The following is a 26,917-nucleotide window of genomic DNA, read 5'->3' as shown; positions in this document are numbered from 1 at the left end:
GCTGATTGCCACGAGAAGGGGGCAGAAGAAGAGAACAAGTTCTTTATTTAGACTCACGTGTCTGAATGACTGGAAGTGGACGGCCATTTTGGATAACCACGCAGACTTTGTACCAGTACACACATTACAAAAACCTTTGTAAAACACTCGTTTTCTGTGGGATTTTTATCAACTTTGGACCTGTTGTACTACATAAGACTTCAGGCTATGGAAGCATTATGTTGTCCAGCTCCTACCTCCTAACTTTTACTTCAGTGTGTTCAACTCTCTCTTACTCTATTGCAGTGTTTCTCAAAGTGGGGGGCACGGAGGCATGACAGGGGGGGCGCGAGCGACCGGGAGAAATGTGTGTTTTTACGCGGGTTTTATGTGCTGAACGCACACCCATAAAACAAAGCGTGCGGTCACGCCCCCTCGCTCTCGCTCTGGTTTCATTCAGCTCCCCGCGCTTGGCAAGGCGGTAGTAAAAGGCAAAAGCTGTCCGCTTTTTGTCAGTGAACAGAATGGAGGCATTTTTGACAGGTACTAAAAGGAAGGCCACCGATGCTTCGTGTGACGGTAATAAACCAAAAAACAAGTTGAGAAAATATGACGAGGCATATCTCGCTCTTGGCTTCACAGCGAATGTTGTGGGAGGTGAGGAGAGACCCCTGTGTGTTGTATGTCAGAAAACCCTCGCAGCTGATAGCATGAAACCCAGCAAACTGAGAAGACACATTGAGACATCACATCCCAGTCATGTCAAGAAGCCACTCGACTTCTTTAAGAGAAAACTCGAGGAATACCGTAAGCAGGAGACGCAAATGGTAAAAGCTGCATCAGTGAACAGCAAAGCACAACTGGCATCATTCAAGGTCGCATATAGAATCGCCAAGTGTAAGAAACCACACGATAGCTGAGGATCTCATTGATCGCTGCTCTTGATATGGTTTCAACAATAATTGATGAGACAACCGCCGCAAAATTGAAGTGTATCCCCCTGTCCAATGACACCATTGCAAGACGTATATGTGACATTTCGAATGATCTGGAAGAACAACTCACGGAGTCACTGAAAAACAAACGTTTTGCAATACAAGTGGATGAGGCCACTGACAGCAATAAAGACTGTTTGCTTATTTGCTATGTTCGATTTGTAAATTCCCAGTCACTGATTGAAGATCTGCTGTTTTGCAAATATATCAAAAACAGAGCGACAGCTGATGAGCTCTTCAAAATGATTGACAGTTATCTGACAGAACATGGACTGAAATGGGAGAACTGTGTGGGATTTTGTTCTGACGGTGCGCAGGCCATGGCAGGGAAAAAGAGGGGGCTACAGGCGCTCATCAAGGGGGTCTCGCCAAATGCGCAATGGACGCACTGTGTCATTCACAGAGAGGCGCTAGCGTCAAGACAGCTTAGCCCTGAGCTGAATGAGGTTTTGACAGATGTTATAAACGCGGTGAATTTCATCAAAACCCGACCCCTGAAAGCGCGCCTGTTCCCTGCGCTGTGTGAGGAGATGGGAGCTGACCATTCTGCGGTGCTGTTTCACAGCGAGGCAAGGTGGCTCTCGCGAGGGAAGGTGTTGTCGCGAGTCTTCGAACTACGAGAGGAGATTCGGGTGTTCTTGGAGGAGGAGAGCATGAATGAAGCTGCAAGCAAGTTCAATGATGAACAATTTCTCATGAAACTGGCCTATCTCAGCGATGTCTTTGGAAAGCTGAATGAATTAAACCTTCAGCTTCAAGGTATGTTGATATTTTTTGTCTTCTAGTATCTGTCATGTCTACTCTAAACTTTATGCTGTTCTGTTTAGTAGTGTCTGTCTGTTTGTCACTAAATGTAATATGCATTGATTACAAAAGGACCCCAATTGAAACAAGCCATTGGCTTTCTTGGGGGTTTTAATCCTATTTAGTTGACCTTGTACTTACTGTCATGTGATTTTTTTTATGCAAACATCTAAATAAAGTATTCTATTCAATTCAATTCAAGGCAAAAATAAATACCTACCTGACCTGGCAAACAAGATCACTGCATTCAGTCGAAAGCTGGAGATGTGGGGCAGGCGCCTTGATGAACAACAGACTGATGCCTTTGAGAACCTGACTGAGTTTGCTGAAAGCAGTGTTTCTCAAGTCACCACAGTGATCCCCTGTCTCAGGCAGCACATCTCTTCCCTGAGAGGATTCTTTTTAAAATACTTCCCTAACAACAGTGCTCAGTATGACTGGGTGGTGGATCCATTCAATGCAGCAGGTTGGTATTTTATGTTATTGACTGACTAATTATGACATTTGTTTATGTTGTACATTATATAATAATAATAATAATAATAATAATAATAATAATAATAATAATAATATGCTACTATCTAGCTGGAATGGATTGTTGTAAAACTGAATTTTTTTGTGTTTAATTTGCAATTAATTACAAATAAAGTATCTCTATCTGCAGCACCTGCCGATTTCAGCTCTGCTGAAGAGGAGCAACTCATCGAGATGACCTCTGACTCCACCCTGAGGCTGAGGTTTACAGCTCAGACACTGAGTGAATTCTGGCTTGGTGTGGAGAGGGAGCATCCACTCATAGGGCAGAGGGCTGTGGGCATCCTTCTTCCCTTCGCCACATCCTATCTCTGTGAGATTGGATTTTCAGCTGTTGCTTCACTGAAGACAAAGCACAGGTCTAAGCTCAACTTTGAGCATGACTTGAGAGTGGCAGTATCAAGCCTGCAACCTCGGTTTGAAAAGATGTGCAGTTCAAAACAGGCTCATTGCAGCCACTAATGCTGTTGTTTAACCTTTATTTACCCAGGGTAGGTTCGCTGAGCACAGATGCTCTTTTTCAGCTACGCCCTGCTTCACATTCACACAGTTCCATTCATACCTGGGAGCTGCCCAGTTACAACCACAGTCTGACACCATTGGCCACTGAGCAACTCCACTGTTTTTCACAAGTTTTTTCACAAAGTTTTGTATCTATTTATAAAAAAAAAATCAGTTTTCTTGAATTGTATTGCAATGCACTGCAACTTCTTTCACAAGTTCTTTCACAAGTTTTTTCACAAGTTTTTCACAAGTTTGTTCACAAGTTTTTGACACTGCTTTTAAAAAGCAGTGTCCTTGAATTGTATTGCAATGCACTGCAACTTCTTTCACAAGTTTTTCACAAAGTTTTTCACAAGTTTGTTCATAAGTTTGTTCACACGTTTTTGACACTGCTTTTAAAAAGCAGTGTCCTTGAATTGTATTGCAATGTACTGCAACTTCTTTCACAAGTTTTTCACAAAGTTTTCTATCTATTTAAAAAAAAAGCAGTGTCCTTGAATTGTATTGCAATGTTACAAGATGTCTCTATTTTTTTTAAAGCAGTGTTGAGTGTCCATTGAATTGTATTGCAATGTTACAAGATGTCTCTTTTTTTTTTAAAGCAGTGTTGAGTGTCCATTGAATTGTATTGCAATGTTACAAGATGTCTCTATTTTTTTTAAAGCAGTCTTGAGTGTCCATTGAATTGTATTGCAATGTTACAAGATGTCTATTTTTTTAAAGCAGTGTTGAGTGTCCATTGAATTGTATTGCAATGTTACAAGATATCTCTATTTTTTTTAAAGCAGTCTTGAGTGTCCATTGAATTGTATTGCAATGTTACAAGATGTCTCTATTTTTGAAAAAGCAGTCTTGAGTGTCCATTGAATTGTATTGCAATGTTACAAGATGTCTGTATTTTTGAAAAAGCAGTCTTGAGTGTCCATTGAATTGTATTGCAATGTTACAAGATGTCTTTATTTTTGAAAAAGCAGTCTTGAGTGTCCATTGAATTGTATTGCAATGTTACAAGATGTCTTTATTTTTGAAAAAGCACAGTCTTTGAGTGTCCATTGAATTGTATTGCAATGTTACAAGATGTCTTTATTTTTGAAAAAGCAGTCTTGAGTGTCCATTGAATTGTATTGCAATGTTACAAGATGTCTGTATTTTTGAAAAAGCAGTCTTGAGTGTCCATTGAATTGTATTGCAATGTTACAAGATGTCTTTATTTTTGAAAAAGCAGTCTTGAGTGTCCATTGAATTGTATTGCAATGTTACAAGATGTCTTTATTTTTGAAAAAGCACAGTCTTTGAGTGTATTGGACTGTATTGTTATGTTGTTGCACAATTGCACAGTTGTAAAGTGGTTGCACAATTTGAAAGGTCACGATATTGGTGTTATTTCAATAAATTTAAACATGGCCCATTTCATGACTATTTTGTTGGGGCGAGGGGGGGCCTGAAATATTTTCGTCCGCCAAAGGGGGGCCTGACAGAAAAAGTTTGAGAAGCACTGCTCTATTGCATTAGCATTCCTTACACAACTGTTTTTTACCCTATATTGAAGGAAATCACTCAGAAAGTACAAACAAGGTTGATATAATAATAATAATAATAATAATAATAATAATAATAATAATAATAATAATAATAAATAATAATAATAATAATAATAATAATAATAATAATAATAATAATAATAATAATAATAATAATAATAATAATAATAATAATAATAATAATAATAATAATAATAAATCAAATTTCTATAGCGCCTTTCATGAAACCCAAGGTCTCTTCACAATCAAGAGGGCTGGGAAAGGGGGCAGTGGGGGAAAAGGGAAAAAAGAAAAGGGAGGATGAGGGCAGGTAAGGGATAATGAACCTAATCTAATCTAAACTAACTGATGGGGAAGAGCCTTGGTGAAGAGGTGTGTTCTGAGAGCAGTTTTGAAGGTGTCCAGGGTTGGGGCGTTGCTGATTTCAGGGGGGAGAGAGTTCCAGAGGGTTGGGGACGCCACGCTGAAGGCTCTGTCCCCAAAAGTCCGTAACCTATGCTACACAGATATGGATAAATAAATAAATAAATACATAAATATAAGCCCAGAGGCTATTATTTGCTGTTATTTACTTTAATGATGGGTACTTCAGGGCGGCCGGGTAGCGCAGCAGACTAAGCGTCTGTCTACAACCGCAGAGACACTGGTATCGAATCCGGCTGTCAGCGTTGCCTCCGGCTTGGCCGGCCGTCATACTGACACAATTGGCAGAGTCAGCGGGTGGGAAGCCAGTGGGGTGGGTCCATGGTCGTTGTAAACAGCGACTCCTACAGGTCGGTCAGGGCGCCTGCACAGCGAGGGAGGGAGATGATGAGGGAAGTGTGACCTCCCACATATTACACTCACCCAATGAGAGTCCGCGCTGTCAGGTGAAAAGAGGCTGCTGGCTGTCTCCTATGTATCGGAGGAAGCATCTGATATACTTCAGGGCTCCCTAGACCGACCAGTGGGGGGGAAATACGCGCAACAACCAGGAAGGGGAGGGGGGAATTGGCATAACGACTCAATTGGGATGGGAGGACAATACAAGAAAAATAGGAGGAGAAAAAGTGGATAAAATAAAGAAATGATGGGTACTTCAGTGACGCAGCAAAGTAACAGGCACTGTTGTACTCACGATGACAGGGAGTGACACCCTCTCAGGGACCATTGCTGTAATGACAGCCGTAGGTGTTGCCAGCTGTGTGACTTGGAAGAAAGCGTGGCTGTATGAGGCTTCACAGGACTAGCAGGGGTTCTAGGGAACCGACGCCATTTGGCAACGAAAAGCAAACGCGCCTTGGTTCCATTTTGGGCGCCCGAAACCTATGTTTAAAAAAGAATCCGTTTTACCATCTGCAAAAAGATTATCTCCGTCTAGAGATATTTACATTTCTCCAGCTCGGATGCCTAAACCGAGTGAATTATATTGTCATACTGGCGTCTAAGACCGTTATTTCAAAGGAATAGGCGTCTCTCGTGGTGCAGGATCCAGACCGCTGAGCCAAACACGAGTGTTTTATATTCTCTAATTTCTAACAAATGGAATACTGAAATGAAAACGATTCCCTTGAGGACTCCTGGAGGTCCCTGGGCCGCACGTTTAGTCCCTACACACGCTACAATAAAAAAATCAAATGCATATGAAAGGTATTATGTTCCATCATGAATGCATGAAAGGGTGGTGGGGGTCGTTTTTTGATGCTCTGATCGCCACCAACGGCATACGTTGTGGAGTAACGTGACAGTAACACTTTCGGATCGCAATGAAGGCATGCTCGGATCAACGCAAGATTGATATCATATAGCCCTTACCTTGACTAGGATGTGCCCCAAAAAGAATATTCCAATTATCTGATCGCCATTCCAAGTAATTATGTCCATCGTGTCGCCAACATAATCCATCACAAAACACGGATCGGGAGTACTTGATTCTTCTCAATCCGATCGGGACAACTGCTTCACTTGCCCGACAAAGAAAAGTCCGCCCGGACCCATATAATCGACGCACAGCCCAAGACACAATGTTTCAAAGGGTGCTCAATACCGCCGCCTGGTAGGATGCGGCCGGTACTGCACCTTCGGAGTCCCAGTATGTCTTTTACAGGCAACATACAGCTCCCTGACATTGAATAGGGTATTAAAATCGAAAGAAATGAAAAACGACCCAGTTTGAGTAAAATTTACTCTGCGAAATTGACTGTGTACCTACTATGCTAATACACTCAAGACTGTAGCACTCAAGGTCGACACTGTTTGACGAACGATCGTACTGACCCTCGGCTGCCAGAGTCGTGCCCTTCCTGCTGACTTGTCGTTCACCACTTGTGAGCCGCGTTGGATAAAAGCGCTCAGCTAAATGACTAAATGTAATCATGGAAGGAGTCTTACTGTGAGACTTGGCGGTGGACGTGTCGGGCTCGTCGTCGGTGTCTGGAAACAGATCGTCCAGGAAGGACTCCGATGTCGGCCCCGCGGTGCTGTGTTCTGTAGGTCAAACACACACACACACACACACACACACACACACACACACACACACACACACACACACACATATCAGTGCACTTGTACATTGTGGGTTATTCTGATACATTCGTGCCCAAATTGACACACAGGACCCACACCTCCCTCTCTGCCACACAGGACCCACACCTCCCTCTCTGTCACACAGGACCCACACCTCCCTCTCTGTCACACAGGAGCCACACCTCCCTCTCTGTCACACAGGACCCACACCTCCCTCTCTGTCACACAGGAGCCACACCTCCCTCTCTGCCACACAGGACCCACACCTCCCTCTCTGTCACACAGGACCCACACCTCCCTCTCTGTCACACAGGAGCCACACCTCCCTCTCTGTCACACAGGACCCACACCTCCCTCTCTGCCACACAGGACCCACACCTCCCTCTCTGTCACACAGGACCCACACCTCCCTCTCTGTCACACAGGAGCCACACCTCCCTCTCTGTCACACAGGACCCACACCTCCCTCTCTGTCACACAGGAGCCACACCTCCCTCTCTGCCACACAGGACCCACACCTCCCGTGGTGCCCTGAGGCGTCTGGGCCAAACTGACTCCCACTGGAACGACACCTCGTTAACGCAGCCAAATGCAAAATGATGTTCTGGAGAACTTGGGAACCGAAAGTTCAAATGCAAAATCATGTAAATACACACGTTTATGTCTCGCATTTACGTGGACATAAATCAAGCAGGATGAACACATGTATGACCGTGTGTCTAAGCAGGGTGAACACATGTATGACCGTGTGTCTAAGCAGGATGAACACATGTATGACCGTGTGTCTAAGCAGGGTGAACACATGTATGACCGTGTGTCTAAGCAGGGTGAACACATGTATGACCGTGTGTCTAAGCAGGGTGAACACATGTATGACCGTGTGTCTAAGCAGGATGAACACATGTATGACCGTGTGTCTAAGCAGGGTGAACACATGTATGACCGTGTGTCTAAGCAGGGTGAACACATGTATGACCGTGTGTCTAAGCAGGGTGAACACATGTATGACCGTGTGTCTAAGCAGGGTGAACACATGTATGACCGCGTGTCTAAGCAGGGTGAACACATGTATGACCGTGTGTCTAAGCAGGGTGAACACATGTATGACCGTGTGTCTAAGCAGGGTGAACACATGTATGACCGCATGTCTAAGCAGGGTGAACACATGTATGACCGTGTGTCTAAGCAGGATGAACACATGTATGACCGTGTGTCTAAGCAGGATGAACACATGTATGACCGTGTGTCTAAGCAGGATGAACACATGTATGACCGTGTGTCTAAGCAGGGTGAACACATGTATGACCGTGTGTCTAAGCAGGATGAACACATGTATGACCGTGTGTCTAAGCAGGATGAACACATGTATGACCGTGTGTCTAAGCAGGATGAACACATGTATGACCGTGTGTCTAAGCAGGATGAACACATGTATGACCGTGTGTCTAAGCAGGGTGAACACATGTATGACCGTGTGTCTAAGCAGGGTGAACACATGTATGACCGTGTGTCTAAGCAGGATGAACACATGTATGACCGCGTGTCTAAGCAAGATGAACACATGTATGACCGCGTGTCTAAGCAGGGTGAACACATGTATGACCGTGTGTCTAAGCAGGGTGAACACATGTATGACCGTGTGTCTAAGCAGGGTGAACACATGTGCCCCCCCCCCCCCACCTCTCCACGGCCACCGTGTGTCTGTGCCCCCCCCCCCCCCCCCCCACCTCTCCACGGCCACCATGTGTCTGTGCCCCCCCCCCCCCCCCCACCTCTCCACGGCCACCGTGTGTCTGTGCCCCCCCCCCCCACCTATCCACGGCCACCGTGTGTCTGTGCCCCCCCCCCCCCCCCCCCCACCTCTCCACGGCCACCATGTGTCTGTGCCCCCCCCCCCCCCCCCCCACCTCTCCACGGCCACCGTGTGTCTGTGCCCCCCCCCCACCTATCCACGGCCACCGTGTGTCTGTGCCCCCCCCCCCCCCCCACCTCTCCACGGCCACCATGTGTCTGTGCCCCCCCCCCCCCCCCCACCTCTCCACGGCCACCGTGTGTCTGTGCCCCCCCCCCCCCACCTATCCACGGCCACCATGTGCCTGTGCCCCCCCCCCCCCCCCACCTCTCCACGGCCACCATGTGTCTGTGCCCCCCCCCCCCCCACTTCTCCACGGCCACCATGTGTCTGTGCCCCCCCCCCCCCACCTATCCACGGCCACCATGTGTCTGTGCTCCCCCCCCCCCCCCCCCCACCTATCCACGGCCACCATGTGTCTGTGCCCCCCCCCCCCCCCCCCCCACCTATCCACGGCCACCATGTGTCTGTGCCCCCCCCCCCCCCCCCCACCTCTCCACGGCCAGGCCAGCAGCAGGGGGCTCCAGTCGCTCCACTGGCTGTAGGAGTCCACCTCGTCCTGGGCTCGAACCTGCACCTGGTGGGCGTGGCCCGCCAGCGCGTCCAGGATCTCCACCGGACCCTCTTTGGACTCGATCTGAGACGGAGGAAGAGAAGATATTGTTTCAGTCACGACTAAAGACATACTATGTCATTTTATTGTGCCGTGTAATATACCTAAGGGGGCGCGCAGCCCCTCAGCTGCACCTGTGATCACACCGCCCACTCGCTCACGTGCGTATGTTCAGAGTTAATTAAATTGTTTACACTGCCTATTTTTTACTTTTCTACTGTACTTGTAAAGGCCGAATGAGTGTTTTTTGTTATTGATTATTATTATTATTATTAGTATTAATATTATCATTATTACTATTATTATTATCATTATTAGAAGGTTACAATTTATGGGAATGTTACAATTTATGGGAATGTAATGAGTTATGGGAATGTAATGTTTTATGGGAATGTAATGATTGAGGGGAATGTTATGATTCTGTGTAGCCTGTTGGGTGGACTCTGTTGCGCTGTGAGTGGATCACCTGCACCTGTCAGGTGATCGGCCACGGCGCGGCAGAGATCATTAAATAGGTGATAGGAATCAGCTGTGGGCGGTAGCCGATGGGGAAGGCATATGATTTTCTTACCGCTCGCTTAGGAAGCTTAACGCTTTAGAACGCTTAGCCAGCTTCAGCGCTTCAGGACGCTTTCGGGAACGTTTTTAGATTAGTCTTATTTAGGAAACACTTTAAGCAATTAGACCAGGTTATATGACGCTTAGGATCGCTGTGATCAACCCTCCCATGTAACCTACTTATTCTAATTAAATCGGGTCACCACATCGGTGTCTGATAACGGAGCTTAATGTGTGGAAAACTATTTCTTTGGACGTTGAGCGCGTATGGATTCACTCCCCGTCTACACCAGGAAACGGCACCGGCATGTTGCCGCTACATTAAGTAAGAAAATCGCGTTTATTGAACCCCAACCAGCTTCAATAAAGTGAAAGAGGACTCGCGCAGATATTGACGCGACCCAAGGCAGAGGCGCGCGTCAATAAGGACAACACCAGAGGAGGACTCGCAAGAGGACTGACAACAAGGGGCCAGCATTGTTGTGAGAGACAATCAAAGATCAGCGATCAGCAGGAAGGAATCGATCCACACCAGCACAGTGAATGATCACAGCCCGAGGACATCGCTGCCTGTGATCAGCAACAGGATCGATCAACGAAAGCATCACCACCAAGAGGGGAGGATCCTCCCTCCCGGCTCGAGGACATCAAAGGGAACGTGCGTGAGTAGAATGTATGAATGGAATAGACACTACCGCGTACGTGGCGCGCGCAAACGGCGCTGTGGAATATAAGCCAAATTATAAAACTGTCTTAAGAACTGGTGGATAAATATAGACAAGATGTCAGATATTGAAACAGAGAACATGGATTTGACACAAGCGGATATTGAGCTGAAACAACTAATGGCATCACGTAAAGCCAGGCTTGCAGCATGCACCCGCAAGAAAAATGAGATTATTCTGATGATGAAATCAAATGATGAACAAGGAGTAAGAACGGACATGGCATTGTTCAATAAGACACTCAGTGCTTTTAAGATAGCAATTGAGTCTGTACAGCCGTATTTACAGGAAACCGATGAGGATGAAACACAACGGTATAAACCAAGAATAGATGAATTCAATGCATTTATTAATGTGATGGAAAAATGGTTGATGGAAGGTGTTAAATGCCCACGCTAGGTCTTAGGTCAGATCGATAACTTCATAACTCATTGGTCTGCTCATCTTGACATCAAACAGCGTCCTGCGAAGTGGTTGACATGCAGAACCGAACGAGTCTACAAAATGTTGTTGTTACTACTGACCGACAAGATAGCGAATGCACCGTTCCGACCCCCGTCAGTCATCGACCTTAGGTCGAGTGATTGAAGTTGCGGAATCTTTTATTTTATTTGCACTGGGACGGACTCTCTTTATTCAGATGAGGTCCACTTCCCTTATCCGTTACACGTATTATCACTGTATGGCTTTACTTGATAATCCCATTATACAGAATCCACCTTTAGTCCTTAATGCTGGGATAAAGCCACTTATTCTATTTTGCCTTAATACATAATCATGTGTCTCCTTCTACTCCGTCTGGGGAAAGCCACACTCAGGAGGTTTTTTACATCATAAATCAGGCACATTACTGGACCGCGTGGTTGACATATTTCTCTTTAGGCCTCCGTATGGATAAAGCCCCACTTCTAAAGTTTTTATCATTAATCAAAACGCAATAGGGTGAAGTTACAAATGCAGAACACATTTCAATGCTTACCCGGCCATCTGAGAGTGAAGAATAGAAGCAAACGTTGTTTCCAAAAGAAGATTGTTTTTATTTTTTAAAAGTAGAAGGTTACATTAAAGGTTCAGTTTCATTTTTATAAGTACAAAAGTTTCAGCTTACAATATATCAGGTTTCAGTCATCTCCTCAAAATCTCTCAAAAAAGTCTGGCCTTTGAATGAGCAACCGTCTCTTTTTATCGACATTGTACCATATTTCCGATTGGTCTAAACACAGTGATGTCACAGGGTTGTCATGTTTGTTTAGCAAACCAAAATACAATACATAATTCGTATTAACTCCTCCTTCTTTGTACTAACGTTACTGCTAGTTACCTAGTGGTTTTAAGTAACAGAAAGTCCCTTATTCCTTCAAGACAGACAACGGCTTTGTCTGTGGTGACCACGTGACATGGTACCATGCACGAGGCCGCCCTCCATAGGATTTCTTAAAGGTTCCCTCCAGACAAACAGTTTTACACATCATTCTTTTAGTATAATTCTCTACTGACAGTCAATTATAAGCATGCCATTTATGAAAACTTTTACTGTACACATTAAACATTTAATTGTTATATAGTTTTTTCTTTTAAGATTTCCTCAATAGTTTCCGGACTCCTGGCTTTCAACCCTCAACCTTTAATTCCCTTCCCTTCTGAAAGGGTTAACATTTTACTGCTCTCTCTCCTCTTCTGAGGCCCACATTCCGCAGGTTGACTCCCTTTTCACTGTTTTTCACAGACAACAGGCCCCTTCTATGGAGACATTAAAGGCTCAGTTCCATTTTTTATAAGTAGAGCCATCATAGTGCTATCTTTCCAGAGTTCAGTTTAAAGATTTATACTGGTCATATAGGAACGACTCAGGATGTCATTGTCCAAAAGTGTCACTTGTTCTGTGGCACTTCACAGAAGGGAATAAGGAAAGGCAAACTCCAGCCCAAAGTCCAACTGGGTCTGGGATCCAAGAGTCTCCAGTATAGACTCAAGATAAGCTGGAAAGGGACCTTCAGGCTACAATAGGCCCAGAGGATAGCATTTCCAGGGCCCCATCAAGATCATCCAAATCATCAAAATCATCAAGTACCAGCCAATCATCCAGGTTATCTGCCGCCCGTCGAAGGGCTGAAAACGAGAGGGCCACCATTCAGGCAAAGGCCGCTGCACTTTCAGCGAGACAAGCCATAAGCCTAAAGGAGGCTGAATTAGAGGCTGAAACAAATCTAAAAAAAGCTAAAGCCAAAGCTGAATTAAGTCTGCAGGCTAGCCTAAAGGAAGCTGAATTAAGTCTGCAGGAGGCTAAAGCCAGGGCTAAATTAAAGGCTGAGAAGGATAAACTCGACTTTGACACAGACATGGCTATATCAGCGGCCAAACTCAAGATACTGGATGAGTATGAGACATTATCACAAACCAACTCATCTAGAACCACGAGGTATCCATCACAAATTAACCAGCCACCCTCTCAAGAGGACGGATATGTGTACAAGATGCAACCTAGAGATGGTATGAATGATTATGTTGACCAAGCACATGCTCTAGACACCTCAGAAGGACTACCGATATTGCAATCCACGGTAGAATATGCATCCATAAATGCTGTTCCAAAAACCCCTGTGCAAAGACAGCTCTTGGACCAGTATGCATGGGCGCACACACCACAACAACAACCACAGCAGCAACAACAACAACAACAAGAACAGCAAGAACAACGCCAGCAGCAACAAGAGCAAGAACAACGCCAGCAGCAACAAGAGCAGCAACGCCAGCAGCAACAAGAGCAGCAACGCCAGCAGCAACAACAGCAAGAACAACGCCAGCAGCAACAAGAGCAGCAAGAACAACATCAGCAGCAACAAGAGCAGCAAGAACAACGCCAGCAGCAACAAGAGCAGCAACGCCAGCAGCAACAACAGCAAGAACAACGGCAGCAGCAACAAGAGCAGCAACGCCAGCAGCAACAACAGCAAGAACAACGCCAGCAGCAACAAGAGCAGCAAGAGCAACGCCAGCAGCAACAAGAGCAGCAACGCCAGCAGCAACAACAGCAAGAACAACGCCAGCAGCAACAAGAGCAGCAACGCCAGCAGCAACAACAGCAAGAACAACGCCAGCAGCAACAAGAGCAGCAACGCCAGCAGCAACAACAGCAAGAACAACGCCAGCAGCAACAACAGCAAGAACAACGCCAGCAGCAACAACAGCAAGAACAACGCCAGCAGCAACAACAGCAAGAACAACGCCAGCAGCAACAAGAGCAGCAAGAACAACGCCAGCAGCAACAAGAGCAGCAACGCCAGCAGCAACAAGAGCAGCAACGCCAGCAGCAACAACAGCAAGAACAACGCCAGCAGCAACAAGAGCAGCAAGAGCAACGCCAGCAGCAACAAGAGCAGCAACGCCAGCAGCAACAACAGCAAGAACAACGCCAGCAGCAACAAGAGCAGCAAGAGCAACAACAGCAGCAACAGCAGCAGCAACGCCAGCAGCAACAAGAGCAGCAAGAGCAACAACAGCAGCAGCAAGAGCAACGGCAGCAACAGCAGCAAGAGCAGCAAGAGCAGCAACAGCAGCAACAACAGCAGCAAGAGCAGCAACAGCAGCAGCAACAACACCAACAGCAACAACAACAGAAGCTAGCCCAGAGCCTGGTTCTCCAGGCTCAGCAGAACCAGCAACAGAACCAAGTCCAGATGGCACCAACCCCGAAGTCTGCAGCCAGCCAGGCTCAGCCGAAGAAGAAGCCAGAGGTGAAAGTGAAGTCCCTTGACGGCAAACAAAGACAACAGCTGAAACAGCAGCAGACAGCCGCCACCAAGCCACAGGTGGCTCAGGTTTCCACGCACCTGCAAAATAAGCTCATGAAGGATGCAGAGCGCAAAGATGACGGCACGGATAAACGGAAGGACAAGGACAAGTACAAGAACAAGAGAAAGAAGGAGAAAGTGAAGTCACCAGACGGCAAGATTAAGAAGGAAGAGAACAGTTCTGTATTGGAAGAGAACAGTTCACGTAAGAAGAATATGAAGTCTGAGCATGAAGAGGACCCCTACCACTCTCCTAAACACCAGAAGTCTCTGAAGAGGGAGCGAGATGACGTGACAGGAATCGACTTCAAACCCAGGAAAATCAAGACTAAAAACAAGGTCAAGAAAAGTAAACGGGATGAAGAAGAGGACATCAAGCCCAAGAAGACTAAGAACAAGAGAGGAGTAGTGGTGGAGGGAAAAGACAAGTTTGGAGGATCTCAGAGCAAAGACAACTCTGGAGGATCTAAGAGAAAAAACAAGTCTGGAAGATCTCAGAGCAGAGACAACTCTGGAAGATCTAAGTGCAAAGAGAAGACTGGCATATCTAACAGCACAGAGAATGTACCTCTTCAAGAGCTAAACAAAGAAGATAGCCATGTCTGGTACAAGGTGTATCATAAAAGAAGAAAGAGAAGACGACATGAGTGGTGCTAGATTCACATCATCATTCCAAGGCACCACCATGGCAAACTCTGGAGTGAGGTGGATTGTGGACTCTCAAGCCCCCCCCCCCCTTCAGCCCACTTTGGTAGGGTAAAGGGGAGGCTGACCAAGGTCCTGACAAGGCCTTGACCTTGAGAAAAGGAAACACAAACACAAGAATGTGAACATGATGCATTAGTGTATTGATCACACGACAATAATACCCAATTAAGACCAAGGAATATGCATCATTAAGACATTTAAGTTTATTATGGACTCTTTTAAGTTATGAATTAATCATCGCTATGAAGATTTATTATTTTGTAACATGGAATGTCCAGAAGACCAGAATATGGACTCGGAATGAACATTATCATATCCATTATGGATGGCAAACACGAGCAGGAGCATCAGCCACACCGGTTAAAGAGCCAAAGGTGAGGCTTGGTGAAGATAATGGGGCCGGTAAGGACTGTGCCTTAGCCATTATAGTGGACTACACAGCGCCCAGGAACCCTGGCCGCTCGGACGGATCCAGGAAGCCTTTCCAAATGACGAAGGTTCAACCAGTGCCTACTACTGGAGCCAAAAGGAGGATTGCCAGCCGTAAATGAACACTCACCTGGCCATGTTATTTATTTTGTAATTGTGTAAACACAATTAGGGGCCGGTGTAAAGGCCGAATGAGTGTTTTTTGTTATTGATTATTATTATTATTATTATTAGTATTAATATTATCATTATTACTATTATTATTATCATTATTAGAAGGTTACAATTTATGGGAATGTTACAATTTATGGGAATGTAATGAGTTATGGGAATGTAATGTTTTATGGGAATGTAATGATTTATGGGAATGTTATGATTCTGTGTAGCCTGTTGGGTGGACTCTGTTGCGCTGTGAGTGGATCACCTGCACCTGTCAGGTGATCGGCCACGGCGCGGCAGAGATCATTAAATAGGTGATAAGAATCAGCTGTTGGGCGGTAGCCGATGGGGAAGGCATATGATTTTCTTACCGCTCGCTTAGGAAGCTTAACGCTTTAGAACGCTTAGCCAGCTTCAGCGCTTCAGGACGTTTTCGGGAACGTTTTTAGATTAGTCTTATTTAGGAAACACTTTAAGCAATTAGACCAGGTTATATGACGCTTAGGATCGCTGTGATCAACCCTCCCATGTAACCTACTTATTCTAATTAAATCGGGTCACCACATCGGTGTCTGATAACGGAGCTTAATGTGTGGAAAACTATTTCTTTGGACGTTGAGCGCGTATGGATTCACTCCCCGTCTACACCAGGAAACGGCACCGGCATGTTGCCGCTACAGTACTATAATTTTATACTAGATCAAATCAAATCAAATCAAATCAAATTTACTTGTAAGGCCCGACAACACACGTTAATGTCCCCATGGGCCGGACCCGTCTTCTTTAAGGCCCGACAACACACGTTAATGTCCCCATGGGGCCGGACACGTCTTCTTTAAGGCCCGACAACACACGTTAATGTCCCCATGGGCCGGACACGTCTTCTTTAAGGCCCGACAACACACGTTAATGTCCCCATGGGCCAGACACGTCTTCTTTAAGGCCCGACAACACACGTTAATGTCCCCATGGGGCCGGACACGTCTTCTTTAAGGCCTGACAACACACGTTAATGTCCCCATGGGCCGGACACGTCTTCTTTAAGGCCCGACAACACACGTTAATGTCCCCATGGGCCGGACCCGTCTTCTTTAAGGCCCGACAACACACGTTAATGTCCCCATGGGGCCGGACACGTCTTCTTTAAGGCCCGACAACACACGTTAATGTCCCCATGGGGCCGGACATGTCTTCTTTAAGGCCCGACAACACACGTTAATGTCCCCATGGGCCGGACACGTCTTCTTTAAGGCCCGACAACACACGTTAATGTCCCCATGGGGCCGGACACGTCTTCTTTAAGGCCCGACAACACACGTTAATGTCCCCATGGGCCGGACACGTCTTCTTTAAGGCCCGACAACACACGTTAATGTCCCCATGGGCCGGACACGTCTTCTTTAAGGCCTGACAACACACGTTAATGTCCCCATGGGCCGGACACGTCTTATTTAAGGCCCGACAACACACGTTAATGTCCCCATGGGGCCGGACACGTCTTCTTTAAGGCCCGACAACACACGTTAATGTCCCCATGGGGCCGGACACGTCTTCTTTAAGGCCCGACAACACACGTTAATGTCCCCATGGGGCCGGACACGTCTTCTTTAAGGCCCGACAACACACGTTAATGTCCCCATGGGGCCGGACACGTCTTCTTTAAGGCCCGACAACACACGCTAATGTCCCCATGGGGCCGGACACGTCTTCTTTAAGGCCCGACAACACACGTTAATGTCCCCATGGGCCGGACACGTCTTCTTTAAGGCCCGACAACACACGTTAATGTCCCCATGGGGCCGGACACGTCTTCTTTAAGGCCCGACAACACACGTTAATGTCCCCATGGGGCCGGACACGTCTTCTTTAAGGCCCGACAACACACGTTAATGTCCCCATGGGCCGGACACGTCTTCTTTAAGGCCCGACAACACACGTTAATGTCCCCATGGGGCCGGACACGTCTTCTTTAAGGCCCGACAACACACGTTAATGTCCCCATGGGGCCGGACACGTCTGCTTTAAGGCCTGACAACACACGTTAATGTCCCCATGGGGCCGGACACGTCTTCTTTAAGGCCCGACAACACACGTTAATGTCCCCATGGGGCCGGACACGTCTTCTTTAAGGCCTGACAACACACGTTAATGTCCCCATGGGGCCGGACACGTCTTCTTTAAGGCCTGACAACACACGTTAATGTCCCCATGGGCCGGACATGTCTTCTTTAAGGCCCGACAACACACGTTAATGTCCCCATGGGGCCGGACACGTCTTCTTTAAGGCCCGACAACACACGTTAATGTCCCCATGGGGCCGGACACGTCTTCTTTAAGGCCCGACAACACACGTTAATGTCCCCATGGGCCGGACACGTCTTCTTTAAGGCCCGACAACACACGTTAATGTCCCCATGGGGCCGGACACGTCTTCTTTAAGGCCTGACAACACACGTTAATGTCCCCATGGGGCCGGACACGTCTTCTTTAAGGCCCGACAACACACGTTAATGTCCCCATGGGGCCGGACACGTCTTCTTTAAGGCCCGACAACACACGTTAATGTCCCCATGGGGCCGGACACGTCTTCTTTAAGGCCCGACACACGTTAATGTCCCCATGGGGCCGGACACTTCTTCTTTAAGGCCTGACAACACACGTTAATGTCCCCATGGGGCCGGACATGTCTTCTTTAAGGCCCGACAACACACGTTAATGTCCCCATGGGCCGGACACGTCTTCTTTAAGGCCCGACAACACACGTTAATGTCCCCATGGGGCCGGACACGTCTTCTTTAAGGCCCGACAACACACGTTAATGTCCCCATGGGGCCGGACACGTCTTCTTTAAGGCCTGACAACACACGTTAATGTCCCCATGGGCCGGACACGTCTTCTTTAAGGCCTGACAACACACGTTAATGTCCCCATGGGGCCGGACACGTCTTCTTTAAGGCCTGACAACACACGTTAATGTCTCCATGGGGCCGGACACGTCTTCTTTAAACAAGTCAAGAAGAAACATCACAATAAATCAAGAACAAAACAAAAACTCCAAACACATTTTTTATAAATAAATAAATGAATGCAACGCTCCCATACATACCCCACGCGAAGGTAAGGAAAAACTCACTAAAACCTAGCTATAGAAAAAAATGCACCACAGGCTGTGTGGAGGAGAGACACCTTAGAAGGGCCGTTCAAGGGGGGATCTCCCTTCTTAGATGTCGGTGATAGTAGTGTGGGCATGTTATGTCTTTCTACTATCACCCTGCCCACACTTGTACCTCCCCTCTCCCCCATGCTGCCATGCTGGTGGCATTTCCCAAAGAAGATCAATAAAGGAATATCTTATCTTCTCTTAATACAGCAAAACGATAAATACATTTAAAAAGTGTGTTGCTCAGGAGGTAGAGAACAGTCGCCTTGTAATCGGAAGATTCCCGGTTCGATTCCCGCTCCTCCCGGGCAGCGTGTTGAAGTGTCCTTGAGCAAGACACTTAACCCCTAACTGCTCCCGATGAGCAGGTTGAGCACCTTGCATGTCGGTGTGTGAATGTGTGAGTGACTGGGTGAATGTGAGGCATAAGTTGTAAAGCGCTTTGGATCAAAGCTGCTCTATAAATGCAGCCATTTACCATTTACAAAAAAAATTAAGAATTTAATAAATCTACCTAATAGTCAATAAAGAGGGAGTAGACCTACAATCTACGCCCCTATGATGTACGTTATACACACACACGCACACAGTGTGGGGGAAGTGAACAGGGGAACACCCCCCCCCCCCCCGAGCAACTAGCAGCGAGGTACCCTTGAGCAAGGCACTCAACCTCCCGACTGTTCTATCGGACCTGTCCTGTGGCTAACCGTAAAACATTTTTGCTCCAGGTGTATCCAGTGTGTAACTACACCAGTGTATAGATAGCAGTGTGTGTGTTTTCATTCAACCTAATTAATTAATTAATTAACAAGTCAAGTGTTAATCCTCTTGGAGAAATGCAGGTGTGATAGCAGCATGGGGGGGGGGGGGGTACGGGCAGAATAGGTCATAATAATAGGACATAGAACAAAGTAATAATGGTGATAGTGTTAATAGTGATAACCAGGGTTCCCACATACATTGAAAAATGAAATTCAATGACCTTTAAGTACTTTTCCAAGCACTATTTTTCATTTTCAAGGATGTCACTCGAAGGATACAATTCACTTTTAAATGCTGTTAAGACTCTTCTTGGCCTGCTGGCCGGCTAGAGCGTCACACGTGAAGACATGAGGAAGAGTCTGTTTGCCATCCCATAGAGCCCCATTGTGAACCCGGACATGTGTTATGATGATATGGACAGTACGGATCATGTTTTATGATGATATGGACAGTACGGGTCATGTGTTATGATGATATGGACAGTACGGGTCATGTGTTATGATGGATATGGACAGTACGGATCATGTGTTATGATGATATGGACAGTACGGATCATGTTTTATGATGGATATGGACAGTACGGATCATGTGTTATGATGATATGGACAGTACGGATCATGTGTTATGATGGATATGGACAGTACGGATCATGTGTTATGATGATATGGACAGTACGGATCATGTGTTATGATGATATGGACAGTACGGATCATGTGTTATGATGATATGGACAGTACGGATCATGTGTTATGATGATATGGACAGTACGGATCATGTTTTATGATGATATGGACAGTACGGATCATGTTTTATGATGATATGGACAGTACGGATCATGTTTTATGATGGATATGGACAGTACGGATCATGTGTTATGATGGATATGGACAGTACGGATCATGTGTTATGATGATATGGACAGTACGGATCATGTTTTATGATGATATGGACAGTACGGATCATGTTTTATGATGATATGGACAGTACGGATCATGTTTTATGATGATATGGACAGTACGGATCATGTTTTATGATGATATGGACAGTACGGATCATGTTTTATGATGATATGGACAGTAGTACAGTACGGATCATGTGTTATGATGATATGGACAGTAGTACAGTACGGATCATGTGTTATGATGATATGGACAGTAGTACAGTACGGATCATGTGTTATGATGATATGGACAGTAGTACAGTACGGATCATGTGTTATGATGATATGGACAGTAGTACAGTACGGATCATGTGTTATGATGATATGGACAGTAGTACAGTACGGATCATGTGTTATGATGATATGGACAGTAGTACAGTACGGATCATGTGTTATGATGATATGGACAGTAGTACAGTACGGATCATGTGTTATGATGATATGGACAGTAGTACAGTACGGATCATGTGTTATGATGGATATGGACAGTAGTACAGTACGGGTCCCCAGCACTCACAAACTGCCGGATGCTAAGTAGTAAATGTTGGGCAACTTTTTTTATTTGCATAATTAGCACGCATTTGCATAATCGCCTAAATGGCCAAATCTCAGAAACTACTTGATCAATTTCAACAATGTTGGAGTTGTTTTGGGGGTTATTCGGGATGCTGAATCCAGTTATGATACTTAAGAGAAGAAAAAAGTTTCAAAATTGCAATATTTACTGGAATTTACCAAATGTTGGTGCCATTTTTTAATGAATTTTCTGTTTATAAATGTTTCAGAATGTTTCATGGAATGTTCAATTGTAAACAGAATGATACTAATAATAATAACTTTAATTTGTAGAGCGCCTAATAGACCACTACACTTCCGTGTTACATTGAAATCGGGGAGGAGATTGCGGGGGGAGCAAATTCATGAATGTGGATGAGAGCCGTGATGTAAGTGGTTGCATTCCTAATCGATCAGAACTAAATCGGCCGATTGCGTTCGTCACCAACCCCGGAGCTGTGAGCTGGATTCGCCTGTTCGAATCCAGCTCACAGCTCCCGGGTTGTCACCAGCTTGGCTGGCCGTTCACACTAATACAATTGGCTGTATCAGAGGGTGGGAGAAGCTGGCGGGGTGGGTCCGGGTCGTTGTAAACAGCGACTCCTACAGTTCGGTCGGGGCGCCTGCTAAGCGCGGATTGGACGTGAGGGGGATAGTGTGGTCCTCCCACACGCTACGCCCTCTCAATGAGAATCCGCGCTGCCAGGTGAAAAGAAGCGGTGATTGGCTGGACGTGTGTCGGAGGAAGCACGTGGTAGCCTCCACTCTCCCAGATGATCTGACTGTGGGGGGTAAGTGCGCAGCGACCAGGAAGGGACTGGGAATTGGCATACGACTAACATTGGGATGGGAGAAAATCGGAGGAAAATGGAGGGGGAAAAAGACAAAAAAAAAAAAAAAATAAATAAATCGGCCGAGAAAAAGCCCATTTTTAAGCAGCTATTCCCCATGCACATGCGCAGATTGCCCACGGATTGTGATGAACGCACACCCGCCCTGGACTGTTCCATCAGAGGGCGGAGCTTCGGTGGCCAGTGTCCTTTCAGCCGAACAGGATAATGAAACAATGATCCCACTAAATGGCCAGACGCGTCTTATGGCGACATCTACAATTACCTCATTGAGTCTCCAGGTAGACTAATGTTTATATTTAAGTGCAGTGGTCTGTAGCCACTCACACTACCACGAAGCTCCCCCCTCTGATGGAACAGTCCAGGGCGGGTGTGCGTGGCGTCACAATCCGTGGGCAATCTGCGCATGTGCATGGGGAATAGGTGCTTAAAAATGGGCTTTTTCTCTGCCAATTTAGTTCTGATCGATTAGGAATGGGTTGCGCCGTGTTCAGGAGATTCAGGCGCATACAAGACTATTGGATCATGTCTCTAGCACCCCCACAGCCGTAGCTGCAATCACTTACATCACGGCTCTCATCCACATTCATTCATTTGCTCCCCCGCTATCTCCTCCCCGATTTCAGAATCCCGGAAGACTATTGTTGATGAGTTGTTATGAAGAGCTGGCTACAATCCAGGAACAAAGATACAATGGTAAACCACTATCCATATCTAACTCATTCCTGGTTGTGTCTGTGTGAAATCTCTCCCCAAACAGTTTCAAATGTTCTCGAGGTCATGTCCTACAAAGTATCCTCTATACAGTGCCCCATTGTTCTGACCAGGATTATTAAGTTCCTTTTGGCCTCCTTGCTGACGAGAAACCCATCTATAGGCCTAGTTATCAAATTCTTGGTTTGCAATGGTTTTGCACCTTGTGGGTAAATAAAAACCCAGTTTTCATCTACAACTCCTGTTTCCTCATTGTCTCACTGCTTGGTCCCTAACAAGGAGAAATGGGCATTCTAAACACTCTGTGCACGGCCTCTATTAGGCAGTAAATTGTTCTTTGTTTTCACAATGTGTGCCCTCTATCGTATCGAGATACATATTCCATGTGTATGGAATAACACTCACCTTTAACATTCACTTTAAACACTTTTTAACACTACACCATATTGTATCTATTTATTAGTAAAAGATTTGCACTACCTCTCTAACTCATCTTTGCATTTGTTTGCATTGTGTACTTGTACTAGTTTGTATATTTTGTATAGTGTTTGGTCTTTATTTTTTTTACTTTTTTACTGTCTCAAGCACAATCTCAGGGGGCTCATACAGAACCAAGCATTTCACTGTAATGTACATGTACCTTATATGTGACAAATAAGCTGGTCAGGAAGGCCAGTAACATGGTGGGAGTGGAGCTAGACTCTTCCTATGTCAGAGAGCAAGAGCCTTGCTAAGCTCCACGCCATCATGGACAACCCCTCCCACACGCTATACACAGACTTGGCTGATAGAAGGAGCATGTTCAGTGTTCGACTAAGACTCCCAAGATGCAACACTGAACGGCACAGGAAGTCCTTAATTCCAACAACCATCAGAGTATACATCGCATCACTGTGCCTCACTGCCTCACCACAGAGTGACAGTACAAACTCTGGTAATCTTCCTGGACTTTTGACTTCTTATTTGTACATATCCACTTTTTTTTTTATCCACTTTTTCTCCCATTTTTCTATATTTTCTCCCATCCCAATTTTTCGTATCATCCAATTCAACCCTTCCCTGTCACGAACGCTGTTTCTTGCCTCCCACAAGCCGGCTGCAATGTGGACTAAGTCATACATAGCACAAGTCCCCTCCGGTACTTGAGGTAACAGCAGTCGCATCTTTTCACCTGCGCAGCTCGATCTCTCAGTGGCGAGGAGTAACGCGTGGGAGGCTCACGCTGCCCCCGACACTTCCTGATTCTACTGCGCAGGCGCACCAACCGACCTGTAGGAGTCGCTGTCCACAACGCCCGATCCCCACCCATCAGTTTCCCACCCCCTAATACGGCCAATGTGTATTAGTACGGACGACCAGCCAAACTGAAAGCAATGTGGAGCGCTGGGCTCGAACAGGCGAGCCCAGCGTCTCCGCATTCGTGGCGAGCACCTTGCCCACTACGCCACGTAGCCGCCCATTTGTACATATACACTTAAACATTTTTATTTAAAAAAATTCTACATTTATTACTGTAAATTTTACTGTATATTTTTGGCTGTATATTTTAGAATGTATATATTTTAGAATGTATATCCCGGACTGTATTTTTATTGTTATTTGTGATTTTTGACTACCTAAACTTTACGCAACATAGGGGAGGAGCAAACATAGCTTGCATAGCAGCCTTCTAAACTCTCATTTGAAAATTACCTTGAAGAAAAGGTTTTCTGCCAGTGAAGTTTTGTCACAGATATTTGACGGTGAAAGTGACATAGGAGAGAATGTGTCTGAGACCCTGATTATGAGGCGTCCTCCTCTGATGAGAATGAGACCCTTAGTGCAGATGCTCCTGTTGTCTCTCAACCACAAGCAGACACGTTACTTTCCAAAAACGGAAAGTTATCATGGGCCCACTCCCCACTTGAACAACATAATATATATTATGTAAGGGATAATGTATAGCTACAAGGTCATTGTTGCAAAATAATTGACCGACAGAGTTTAGAATACCGAGGCGCCTCGCCGAGGTGTTCTAAACGCAGTGGAGGTCAATTATATTGCGACAATGACCTTGTAGCTATACATTATCCCGCTTATTACATGGCTAACTTACTAACAATATACCTAATTCATTTTACACCATCGACAAGACGAGATCAAATGCAGACGCAGTTGTTCTGTTCTGTGGCTCCGCGCTGTCATCGCCGGCAGCTTGCACTGATGAGTGCAGCTGTGCATATGCTGAGCAGCTTTCATGACTGCCATCTAAATGCTTGATTGCTCCGGCTGCGAACAGCGTCATTATTGCTCGGTTGCCCCTGACAGCGGTCAGTTATCGAAAAATAACTCACCGCTGCTATGGGCAACCGAGCGCTATTTACCAATCACAATCAAGCATTTTCGCGAATGTTAAAACACCATGTAATAAGTATGTATAATTGGGTGGGTGGGGGGGAGTAGGGGTAATGTTTTATTTAAATGGTTATTTAGGTAATCAACAAAGTAACATGAAGCACCTGAAACATACATTTGGGTAACACTTTTGATTATGATCATTTTCTGGAGGTTTAAACTGCTGGGGTCAAAATGTCCCCAAGGATAAAGAGTGTAAAGTCAATTTGAGGATAACAGGAGGGTTAACAAAACCATTTCAAATAATTTTAGCCCTGCTAGATAGAGGTAGCAAATAACTCTAAGGATGGCAATAATAATAATAATAATAATAATAATAATAAACGTTATTTGTACAAATTCCATACAAGAATTGCAGCCCAAAGTACTTCACAGCAGAAAATACACTAGAATACATCAAATGAGCATAAAATAGACAGAATAAATGCAATGCAGAAAATAAAAATACAAGATGATAGAAGTAGATGATCGTAGTGTTCTTGGGGGCATGTAGTTGACAAGAAAATTGCCAATATAGCTTGGTCTGGTTCCATTTAGGGCTTTGTACATAAGGAGGAGGACCTTCAAATCAATTCTAAATGTTACCGGAAGCCAGTGTAATAGCCTAGCTGAGAGTTGAATAAGCTGAAGTATTTTCTTCAGTCGGCTTGGAATAAAGGCATGGATCCGTTTTTCAGCATCCTTTTGATTTATAAATGGTTGTACTTTAGCTTTGTTTCTAAGGTGGAAGAATTATGTTTTGTCACCTTGTTAATGTGGGACTTAAAGCTTACAGTAGACCTGAGTCTATGATAACCAAGACTTGTAAGCAAGGAGTAAGTTTCCCCATAATATTATTCAGCAGAATTTCTCTTGAAATTGAAATTTGGTAAATTCCAGTAAATATTGCAATTCCGAAACTCTTGAGTATCATAAATGGATTCAGCATCCCGAATAACCCCCAAAACCACTCCAACATTGTTGAAATTGATCAAGTAGTTTCCGAGATTTGTTCATTTAGGTGATTATGCAAAATGTAGTTATTCTCATTGAGAGGGCGTAGCGTGTGGGAGGACCACACTATCCCCCTCGAGTCCTATCCGCGCTTAGCAGGCGCCCCGACCGAACTGTAGGAGTCGCTGTTTACAACGACCCGGACCCACCCCGCCAGCTTCTCCCACCCTCTAATACAGCCAATTGTATTAGTGCAGACGGCCAGCCAAGCTGGTGACAACCCCGGAGCTGTGAGCTGGATTCGAACAGGCGAATCCAGCTCACAGCTCCGGGGTTGGTGACGAACGCAATCTCCGCTCGGCCACCTAACCGCGCATCCGGCAGTTTCTAAGTGCTGGTGACCCATACTATCCATATCTATCATAAAAGTTTGGTGGTTCCAAAATGTCCGGGTTCATTGTGTTGGCAAATAGAAGAGCAGGCGAGACAGCGACTTCAGATTTGATTAAAACAGAACAAAAGAAAACAGTTCTTGATTCAGAACAATTTGATCATGGATGAACAAAACATTCAATGTGATTGGTTGATTAGATTTTCAAGGACTCTTTAAGCACCTTGTTAAAAAAATTGGCTGTTTTCAAGGAATTCCAGACCTTGACTTTTTTTGTAAAAAAAAAACAAGCACTTTAGGTTTTTCACTGCCACACTACAGCCGGTTAACCCTTTCACTGTGACAATACAGATTTGCGGAGCTAATGACGCTAATGGTGGAGCATCGCCGTCGGTTGTGTGATAGTAAAGGGCTAACCTTCTGTCGTGTGGCAGTGAAAGGGTTAAGCACTTCCAAGGACCGTGTGCGAACCCTGGATGCCAGCAGTGAGCAGCAGTGGACACAGGACGTACTAAAT

At 45.6% G+C, this 26,917-nt stretch overlaps 1 protein-coding gene across 1 annotated transcript in view; it reads right to left on the bottom strand.

Annotated features, from left to right (window-relative positions):
• The window catches only part of il11ra (interleukin 11 receptor subunit alpha), a gene marked incomplete at its 3' end in the record, with an annotated part of 185,203 nt that overhangs the window by 23,982 nt on the left and 134,304 nt on the right, over positions 1 to 26,917 (bottom strand). Inside the window, 3 exon segments of the mRNA XM_084329309.1 lie at positions 6,728 to 6,823; positions 9,210 to 9,354; positions 15,178 to 15,200. Coding sequence (XP_084185435.1) covers positions 6,728 to 6,823; positions 9,210 to 9,354; positions 15,178 to 15,200 — 264 coding nt within the window.

This window comes from Notolepis coatsorum, assembly GCF_963971535.1.
Source record: "Notolepis coatsorum genome assembly, chromosome: 14".
NCBI classification, from domain to species: domain Eukaryota; kingdom Metazoa; phylum Chordata; class Actinopteri; order Aulopiformes; family Paralepididae; genus Notolepis; species Notolepis coatsorum.
The sequence above is the reverse complement of the archived record's forward strand: the minus strand, read 5'-3'. Positions and strand labels throughout refer to the sequence as shown.